General features: G+C 31.8%; 2 protein-coding genes across 2 annotated transcripts; both read left to right on the forward strand.

Moving 5' to 3' along the window:
• Window positions 1–4,128: 4,128 nt before the first annotated feature.
• Window positions 4,129–5,318, forward strand: LOC104108390 (uncharacterized). The gene is made up of 3 exons (XM_070199207.1): window positions 4,129–4,736; window positions 4,790–5,060; window positions 5,142–5,318. Exons 1-3 carry the CDS (start codon window positions 4,129–4,131, stop codon window positions 5,316–5,318), a joined length of 1,056 nt encoding a protein of 351 aa, XP_070055308.1.
• A 63-nt stretch (window positions 5,319–5,381) lies between these two features.
• On the forward strand, window positions 5,382–5,933 carry LOC138908531 (uncharacterized). The gene is made up of 2 exons (XM_070199208.1): window positions 5,382–5,578; window positions 5,654–5,933. The coding sequence occupies exons 1-2, from the start codon at window positions 5,382–5,384 to the stop codon at window positions 5,931–5,933; spliced, it is 477 nt and encodes a 158-aa protein (XP_070055309.1).
• The last annotated feature ends 5,346 nt before the right edge of the window (window positions 5,934–11,279 follow it).

Raw genomic sequence — 11,279 nt, forward strand, 5'->3', positions numbered from 1 at the left:
GCCATTTTTCATGTAAAGATAAATTATGAACAAAAATACTCTTAAAAATCCACAAAAATTCCAGCACAATATGCTGGAGTTTAAATTTTTTACATATGAGATTCTAGCATAATGTGCTGGAATTCCAACATAATATGCTGGAAGTCCAACATAATATGGTGGAAGTTTATACTGAGTAACACCATAATCAAACATATTATGTTGGAACTTTCCGTGTTTCAGCAAAACAATTACTATTTTTTAATGATTTGCAAACAATGACTATCTTTCAATTATCAGTCCGAAAACTGACTAACTCGTACTATTTTCAATATTAAAAATAGTTGACGAATGTATAATATACGTACAATTCATGCTGTAACCACGCATAATCCATGTATACCAGATAAGAAAAGTAAATAATTAATCCATCCGACTATTTGTGTAAAGATCCCGTGGATACCCTAATTAATTATCTTCCTTCAATTTCACTCTTTCTACTTGAAAGGTGGTCCAAATAACTAGTAGTTCTGTATTTTGATCTCTAAATAAACAAATGAATATATAATTTAATTACAAGTCAAACACAGGAGAAAGATTTTATTTTTATTTATAAAATTGAGAGAGAGAGAGAGAGATTTAAACAAACTACCAACTACTTTTAACATTTCGATCAAATAATTTGAATGTGAGTTAATTGGAAAAAAGAAAATGTCAAGCACATTTGACTCAGCAATATATATAGGTTAAAGTATTAAACATGCGAAAAGTCTCCATTGGAGGAGCGTATTTGCATCTGTTTGGTGGGGGGGACTCGGATTGTTCGTACATTAGCACGTGATACATGCGAGAGGAAATTATGTTTATAGCAGCTCAGATCAGAATTAATGAAACCAGCTAGGTTGCTATAGCTTAACCAGAACTAGGCTCTCAATTGTAATATTAAAAGTTAAAATGCACAAAGTAAAGAAAGTTTCAAATTCAAATTTGTAATACGGAATTAGGGATAGTTCACTTGCTAATCTCTTACCTTCTACAGTTGAGGTGGGAGTTCAAACTCATCGTAACGGCTTTAACAATAAAGAACGAATTGCTCGGACATTACAATAATAATATATTCAATGTATTTTCACAAGTAAAATCTAAAAATATTTTAACTGCATATATATTATAATAAGGTGAGGTAGAAAGAGTTGTAAGGGGAAAAGTGCACCTAATCGGCAACTTTCGTATTTCACTAGAAGTCAATGAAGAGTTGATATAAAATAAGGTTCCTTCAGTTTTAACTGTTCATTAATCGATTCAAATTAAATTATTCAACGTTGATTACGTGGGTACAAAAGCAATATAAATCATTTCCCTCCCTGTATAGATTAGTGATTTTGTTTTAAAAGGTAACATTCACTAATGCAACATGGGGAGTTCTGAATTGGAGCTCCGGAATTCCCGAAACAAACTAATTTCAGGTCCTTCTGTTTGTTTTTGTTCTCAAAATAGTATATCAACAAACATCAACAAAATCTCAAACTCGAACAACTTGGAATCAACTACTCCTAGTTGTTATCAAAATAGTGCGCGTGAAGAAAATAGAAATCCCGGAGAATAAAGGAATTTGTTGGCACCGAAAATAACAAGCGTCATGCGGAATAACAACGCAAATCTTGAACGATAAAAGAAGCATATACTAAATTAGGTATAATAATTTAATATGATTTGGTCAATTGACCTACATATGAGAAAACTAATATAAAAATATAAAAAAAAATCGAGAGAATAATCTCCCCCTAATTAACAAAGCTCTTTTAAATACTACACTAGTATTAGCACCCGTGCGGATGCGCGGACACTAATCATGTCAAACATTGAAGTTATTTGGATTATATATAAATAATCTTAAAATTTAAACTTTCTCGATAAATATAGATAGTCATTGGATATTAATAAAAAAAATACTACATGAAAAAAATTAACCATTTCTTCTATTTTTTTTTTTTGATACCATTCTTGCCGGTGTCATTGGATCCTAAAAATAGTGAGGAAGCAAAAAAAATAACTCATATTTATGGCAAAACAATCAAATGTTGAGACTATGAATGACTTTTTGGATACGACTTGACTCTTTTACTACTAATTGAACTCTTATATGGTGTGTTGATATCTTTTAAAAAAAATGTTTTTATTTTTAAATTTTAGTTTCTAAAACTTTATTTTTCAATAATAATTACTTTTATAATAATGTAAGTGAAAATATTATCCTTAATTCAAAACTCATTTTAATTGGCTATCTAAAAATTTAAAAAATTCTTTAGCCAGTGAATTATTTTTTCCAGTATGACTCCATTTTGATATTTGACATTAACCATGTTAAATATCTGAGTTATTTGAATTATATGTTAATAACCTTAAAATTCAAACTTTCTAAATAATTATAGATAATCGTTAGATATTAATTAAGAAACACTACATGAAAAAAGACTAACATTTTCTCAAATCTCGTAGTGATAATTTTATTTTTGCACTATTCTCATTGGTGTCATTGGAACCTAAAAATAGCCACAAAGCGAAATAATAACTCATATTTATGGCAAAACATAAAGGCTGACACAATATAAACGATTCTTTGATTACGACGTGATTCTTTTACTACGACTTGAACTCTTATTTGGTATGATATTATCTTTCAAAAAATATTTCTATTTTGAAATTTCAATTTCTAAAACTTAATATATATTTCAATAATGATTATCTTTATAATGATGCAAGTGAAGATATTATCCTTAATTTAAAATTTACTTTAATCGGCTATCTAAAAATTTGAATGATTCTTTAGCCAAAAAAACTTTATTTCAGTATGACTCCATTTTAAGTTTATCGATATCTCTAGCCACAGATTTTAAATTTTTAATACCTATATGTACAAAAATTTTGTTCTTTGAATCATTAAATGTTAAATTAGTTGATTGTTATTATATAACACTGCATATATTGTCTTAAAATTGCTGTTTATTTTTCGACACCATACTTAGCTCAATGCAAACTACTCAAATTGCATTTATATTCAAATTCGAATATCATATCAGTTTGTTAGTAATAGTGATTTTTTTAAAAACGACACACAATATAAATTAAAAACAAATTCTAAGATACCCTTATCTTATAATCTATATATTTGAGTTGAAAAAAATATATAAAATTGATGAGAGTAGCTTTCAATTTTTTTATACTCAACAAAGATAAAACATAAGAAAAAATAAGTACATCTCTCTAAACCGTTTCTCTCAGCGCACGTTAACGTGGACCTGCCAACGTACGCAGTTGGAAGCCATGGGAGGGAGAGGACGGCCCAAGCGGAACCTTATGAAGATTTCGATCACTGACCAGAGATCAGCAGATGCACGGAATGCAGTAATGGAGCTGTTTGTCTCACCAAAAGGGGTGAGAATTGAAGAACCAAATGCGACTATCACTCCAAGGAGCATGCAAAATGAGCAGAGTAAGATGGAATCAGATCCAGTACCTAAAAATGCCAAGATGATAGCAGTGATAGCTACACCTGTAGCTGCTAGTGGTATAGGATGTGGATATGGGAGTGAAAAAGTTTAGTCACAGCTGAAGACGCCAAATAGCAATGAAACAATGCCATCCAAATCTGACACTAAAATTCCCAAAGGTGCTGAGCAAATTGAGAAGGTAAAAGAAAATCAATCATGGGCTAATGTGGTAACAGGGAATAAATTGGCAATGAGAGGGATGAATCTTCAATATATCGCACCGATGATTCAAGATGGGGAGAAAATTGTGAAAGTAGATCTTGAGGATGTTGAACAGAAAAATGCAAAATGGAGCTCAGCAATAGTGCTATATGTAATCGGAGATTCACCTACAATAGGAGCAATGGAACGATTCATAAATTCAGTGGGTAAATTCTCAACTAAACCTCAGATCTATTATCATAATGAAGATTATTTTGTGTTTAGATTTGCTAATTTGAAAGAAAGGAACCAAGTGTGGTTTACTGGGCCTCATACTGTCAATAATCAACCCATAGTAATGAAAGCATGGACACTAGATTTCAATATGTATGATGAAGTATTGAGAACCATTACTTTGTAGGTAAGGTTTCCAAATCTTCCACTCAATTGATGGAGTATGAAGGCATTAAGTAAGATAGGGAGTGCATTGAGAAATCCAGTGTATGCTGATGACTGTACAACTGGTTCAGTCAGGATTTCTTATGCGAGAATGTTAATTGAGATAGACATCACCAAACCCCTACCTAGGAGAGTGAAGATGCAGGATCCAACGGGCAAAACAATTGAACAAGAGATTAGCTATGACTGGGAACCAACTTATTGCAACAAATGTTTGAAGATAGGGCATAATTGCAATGAAAACAGAATTCAACAACCACGGAAGATGGCATACCAAGGGAGAGTAAACAAAGGCAAGCAAGTTTGGCAGAGGACTAACAGAGATGGTTCAAAGGACAATAAGCAGGAGAAGAAGCAAACAAAGAAGCCTGGAACAATAAAACCACCGGAGAATGGACCAATGCAGGTTGCAATTGTTAAGAAACTTGAAGAAGCTCGGTGGATAACAGTTAGTGGTAAATCATCAGCTAGAATGGCCAAAGCAAAGCAAGTTGAAAAACAGACTCTAGCTGGAAGTAATGGCTTTCAATCTTTAGGAAGTGATCAAGCAATAAATGAACCAGGAACAAGCAGTATGCAGATGAGAAGCTATGGGGTGCAGGAGCTGTATTAGGACACTCAATTTATACCAGTATGAGTGTGGTTACATGAAATGTTAGAGGGCTAAATAAAGCTTATAAGCAAAAGGAGATAAAGGAGTTCATAAAGGAGAATAAAAAGGCAGTGATAGCCTTAGTTGAGCACAGAATAAAGGAACAGAAAGCTAGCTGCATAATCAAGAAAATTGCTCCTGGTTGGCAGTGGTTATCAAACTACAGCAACAACAATAAGAGCAGAATTTGGGTAATATGGGATCCAAGGATTTTTGTTTTTGAGCCAACTGAGATAGATGAACAAATCATACATTGGCAGATCAGAACACATTCAAAGGTGCTAGCATTTGGATTCACATCAATATATGGTTTGCATACTATAAAATATAGGTTGAAAATGTGGTAGAAATTGAGACAGATACACAGTTTGCAGCAAGGACCATGGCTAGCAATGAGAGACTTCAATGCAGTCTTAAATGGTCAAGATAGGCATCATGTAACTATGATACAGGATATGGAAACAAAGGACTTTAGAGAATTCATGAATGACACAGAAATGAATGAACTGCATACTGTGGGAAGGGACTACACATAGACAAACAATCATACATATAGCAGAATAGATAGAGGACTGGTGAACTCTAACTGGATGATGACAATGCCTAGCTTGAGGATACAAGTCTTAGAACCATCTGTCTCTGATCACTCCCCATTTAAGCTTATGATCTCACAAATGCAGAGGAAGAAAACTAGCCCATTCAGATTTTTCAATTGCATTGCTGAGCATCCTCAATTTATGCAAGAAGTTGATCAAGCATGGAACACAACTGCAACAAATGGAAAGATGCAGGGAGTGTGAAATAAACTAAGAAGAGTTAAGCAAGTAATAAAAGGACTTAACACTCAACACTATAAAGGTGTTGATGACAGAATCAAAGAAACCAGAAGGGAGCTGCAGGAAGTTCAGGAGAAGATGAGTTGTAGACTGCTGAACACAGAATTAATCGAGGAAGAAAAAGAACTAAAGAGTAAAGTAGAGAAATGGATACTGATAGAGGAAAGTATATATAGGCAAAGGTTAAGAGTTCAGTGGTTGAAACTGGGAGACACGAACTCTGCATACTTCTTTGCTCAAATGAAGAACAAGAACAGTTTGAATAGTATTCATGCTCTCGCAAATGAACTGGGGGTGCTGCTACATATGGAATAGGACATAGAGGCAGAAATACTTGGCTATTATAAACAACTGCTAGGATCTAGTGCCCCTGCAATTCCAGCTATTAATCCAAATGTAATGAAGAAAGGGACAGTGCTAAATAATGACTAGCAAGTTAAACTGATCCAACCAGTGACCAGACAATAGATATGTCAAGCTTTAAAAGATATCAATGATCTGAAGGCTCCAGGGTATGATGGACTCAATGCAGTATTTTTCAAAAAGTCATGAAAAATCATATGTGAGGAGATAACACAGGCTGTACTGGATTTCTTTTATACAACATAGATGTTTAAGCCTATCAACTGTACCTCAATCACCTTTATTCCTAAAGTTAGAAATCCTACCTGCATCAAATAATATAGGCCTATTTCATGTTGCACCACACTGTATAAAGTGATCTCTAAAGTTCTGACTAAGAGGTTACAAGGAGTTATGGAGGACTTGATTGATAAGACACAATCTGCCTTTGTACCTAGAAGAGTAATTATTGATAACATCATTCTAAGTCATGAACTAGTTAAAGGCCATGGAAGGAAATGAGTGTCACCTAGATACATGATGAAATTGGATATGCAGAAGGCATATGACTCAATTGATTGGCCATTCCCAGAACAGGTCTTGAATGCACTGGCTTTCCCTGAGCAGTTTGTAAAATGGATAATGACTTGTGTGCAAAGTGTTACTTATACAATCATGTTGAATGGCTCATCAACTCATCCTTTTGAAGCTAGGAAAGTACTTAGGCAAGGGGATACACTATCTCCATTCCTTTTCGTACTAGCAATGAAGTATCTCACAAGAAGTTTGAAGACTTTAAATTAGATTTCACATTTCAACTATTATCCTAAGTGTGCAAAGTTGCAAATATTGCAGCTTGGATTTGCAGATGACCTTTTGTTATTTTGCAGGGGTGACATTGGATCAATTAAGCTGCTATACAACTGCTTTATGGAGTTTTCAAAAGCTTCATGACTGGAGATCAACAAAAAAAAAAGCTCTATATTATTTGGTGGTGTGTCACATGCTATGCAGGCAGACATATTGGAGTTCCTAGGCATTCAAAAAGGAGAGCTACCAGTGAGATACTTGGGAGTACCCTTAAGCTCTAAAAGAGTTTCACTAGTTCAATGTCAACCTCTAATTGACAAACTAATGGGCAGAATTACATCCTGGATAGCCAAGTTCCTATCATATGCAGGGAGGATTCAACTCATCAAGAGTGTTCTGTTTTCTATCCAGACTTACTGGGCTCAGATTTTCATGCTGCCAAAGAAAATTACAAAACTGATTGAGGTAATCTACAAAAGCTTCTTATGGACAGGGGACAATAGTGTTTCAAAGAAAGCATTACTACCTTGGGAGAAAGTTTGCCAACCTAAATCGGCAGGAGGTTTTAATGTCATGAATATTAGCTTATGGAACAAAGAAGCTATAAGTAAATAATTCTGGAACCTATGTAAAGAGAAGAGTAAGCTATGGATATAATGGGTACACAACTATTACATTAAGGATAAAAACATCTGGGAAGTATAACTGAACCAAGCATCGTGGATCATGAGAAACATTGTGAAAGCTAAAGAGAGTTTTGAAGCTGCAGGATACAACTATGAAGATATAAGAAGAATGCGTGACTGTTCTATTAAGCAAATATACCATAAATTTGCGAGGTGATTTTAGCAAAGTGAGCTGGAGGAGACTAGTATATAATAATGCAGTGTGTCCTAGGTGGATATTCATGCTAACTATGGTGGCAAATGGTAGACTGTACACTAAGGATAGATTGCTAAAGTGGGGAATTCAAACTAATCAAGCATGTCTGTTGAGTAAGCATGCAAATGAGTCTATCCAGCATCTATTCTTTGAGTGCCAATATGCAGCGGAGTTATGGAAGAGGTTGCTTAAATGGCAAGGCATTAGCAGAATCGTATATGGGTAGTCAGAGTAATTAAAATGGGCAGAACACTGAACAAGAGGGAGGAATGCACGAACATAACTATTCAAGATGGTACTAGCAGGATGTGTTTATTATGTTTGACAGCAAAGGAATGGCAGAATTTTTCAAGACAAAGCGAGGAGCTGGGAGATAATTGGCAAGCTCAGAAGTGCATTATCGAAGCAACAAGGAAGTAGAGAAAGTTCTAAGTAAACCGGATTACTACCCAATGTAATAGATAGAAGTAAATGAGACTAACAATAGGAAGTTAAGGGGGGAGGAAGTATAGGAAGCACAGGAACATATATGTATGATTTTTCTGATTTGCTTGTAAATATTTGACCTAGTATATAAAAGTTTAATTACAAAAAAAATAAAATTCATTGTCATCTCTTATTTTTGGTTTTTAGATCTTTCATACATTGTTTTCTATATTTATTTTCTTTATCTTATTTTTTATGTCATTCTTTCTTTTATTACAAAAAATTAATTTATTTCACTATGAAAAGATGAGTTTTAATAGAAATTGCCTACATAAGAACTTTATTTATATTTTTAGTCTTTGGTTGAAATTCTTTCATATTTTTCTTTTAGCTTTATCTAATCAGCCTAAATAGGTGCTCACCCGACCACTTAAATTAAAAAAATTGAAGGATGTGTAATTTATGTATAATCCATATATAATATGTGTATAATCGTGTGTTGTCGGTATATCATCTATTTATATTAGCTATAAAAAGTAAAGAATAAATCTGGCCGGATATTTATGTAAATATTCCATAAGATTTTGATTTTTTTGAGTTTATCCATGATATGACTTCTATTATAATAATTTTAAAAATTATCTACTAATTTTTAAAAATATCTTATCTTATTATTATCTTTGAAGTAGAAAAAAGTAAAGAGATTTTTCAAAATAATTTGTTTACATTTTTTTTTTAAAATTATTTCAAGTCATACCAAATTTTAAAAAAAATTATACACTTTGTTACACTTGAAAATCGCTATAGAAGCTATCAATTAGAAACCAATATCTCTCTTGTTGAGTTTGAGAAAAAAAAAATTTCACATAATCTAATGATTCAAAACTAATATTCCCAACGAAAAAAATATTATACCCTTGCAATATTGGTTTGACTGCAGCTAAATGAAGGGGTTTCACCTTATACCCTACAATTCCTAGAATGTGCTAAATTAAAATTAATGATAGCAATTGTATAGCCAAAGTTTTGTTATTTGTTTGATGTCCATTTATATAAATTGACTCTTCAAACAAATATTTTTCAAAAAGATTTTTTTTATTTTAATATTGACTAAATTTTGTTATGTTTCTTTCTCCAGCATGTATGTTTACTTCAATTCATTATATATGTAAGTAAACTTTTATTCGATTTTTAAACTTTTTTTTTATTTGTATAAACATAGACGTATATCCTATATACTACATTTATTTTAAAAGAAATTCACTTTATTCAAATCTATCTACAGTGTTTTAAAGAACTATAATTATAGGGTTTTAAATGTGAAAGAGTTTTATAGTTATATGGAGTAGTTTTTTTTGTTTTTTGTTTTGCCATAGGCGAAGTAGTATTTAAATAATAAGAAAAGAAAATAAAAGTTCCTAACATAATTGCATATGATCATTAACCGAATTAAGTATGATAACATGATAAAAAAAAAGATAAAATTTTATTTTTAATTTAAATTCGAATTTTAAAACTTTATCAATAAATTCAAAATTAGCCTTTTAATTCACATTCAGTTTATATATATATATATATATATATATATATATACACTAACATAGACAAATGTAGAATAAAGTTACCATATAATATTGACATTATTTATATATATATATACACTAACATAGACAAATGTAGAATAAAGTTACCATATAATATTGACATTTATTAGCTTGCCACTTGGCTTAACCGTAATGCCAATTATATATGGTAACTTTATTCCTTTAATATATATATATATATAGATTATGGATGCTTTTGTTTTTTTCTCTGTGAAAGAGGGATCCTCAATTTATAAAGATCGAAACATTTTCCTACAAGAAATGAATCTGTCAAATATAGAAGAAAATATTTACTTTCCTTTTAGGAAACGTAAAACAATTATGATTAATATTCTAGTATTCCAGGACAAATTCCTAACAAAATTGGCTTATCATTGAATAAAGTGGCAGAGGATGAGAAATGAGGTATAGTTCGAGAAAAACCTACTCATAATTTTCACTAAATCGAACTAATTTAATATATAATGAACGAACATTAGTCACAAATTGACGCAGTAGCTCAATGTAGAACAGTCGGCTGTGAAAAAATATATTATTAATTGATAAATTTCATTATTAGAAAACCTATTCTATATGCTCCATGTATTCCACTTGATGTGCCAACAATTCTTTACTATTCCATTTAGATAATAATCAGGGGCGAAGTCATGTACAAGGGTGGTCAACTAAATTTTCTTTATCAAAAAATTATATTATGAATAGGATAAAACATTACTTGTTATTGAGTAGAAAATAGATTTTGAACACCCTTGCATATAGTTTACTGCAAAGGATGTTGAATTTTCTGACTTCCCCACTGATAATAATGATAATTTTATATATTCAAATTATATTTTAAATTTTCCGTCTTGTCCTTTTCGTTTTATATTTACACAATTCTTATAAGATACAAATTCATATATTCTTTCTTTATTTCTTAAATTTCACATAGGATCAAACACCCCACATGAAATAAAAACCGTATTTATTAATCTATGAAAATAGTAGGTGTAAATACATTTTAGGGAAAATTACGCGACAAATTAAATATTTACACTGTATTTACCATTCGTAGTTATACTTTCATCAAATCTACTATTCATAGCTATATTTGAATTTTATAGCAAATTCATGAAATAAGTGATTAATTATTTTGAACTGAAGCAAGAGAGCAACAAAGCTCTCATAGCTCAGTTGGTTAGAGCGTTTGCTTAGCTAGCGAATGTGTTAGTTCGAATTTCAACAAGAGCATTTTATTTTCCTGTATTTCGCCTTAGTTGTATTATTTACACGAACAAATACAGTCGATAAAAGTTGTATCATTTGTATACACCCTTGTATTTCGCCTTGGTTACAGTTGATGCATATTGTATACAAGCGATACAAGTTAGTAACAATTGAACAACAACTACGAATGATAATTAGGCAAATTTTAGCTATTAGGCCCTAAACTATAACGGTTTTTGAAAATTCCTCTATATTTTAGCTGTATTGTTTTTACGGTAATCTTGTTGGTGATAGAGAGTCATTCAGTAATTCCGATTTCACCGTGAAAATGACACCAGTCAGTCACTTTTAAGCATGTTGTTTAAAATATATCCACAGTTTACAATGTATT

The sequence above is a fragment of the Nicotiana tomentosiformis genome, chromosome 3, assembly GCF_000390325.3.
Source record: "Nicotiana tomentosiformis chromosome 3, ASM39032v3, whole genome shotgun sequence".
Classification (NCBI taxonomy): domain Eukaryota; kingdom Viridiplantae; phylum Streptophyta; class Magnoliopsida; order Solanales; family Solanaceae; genus Nicotiana; species Nicotiana tomentosiformis.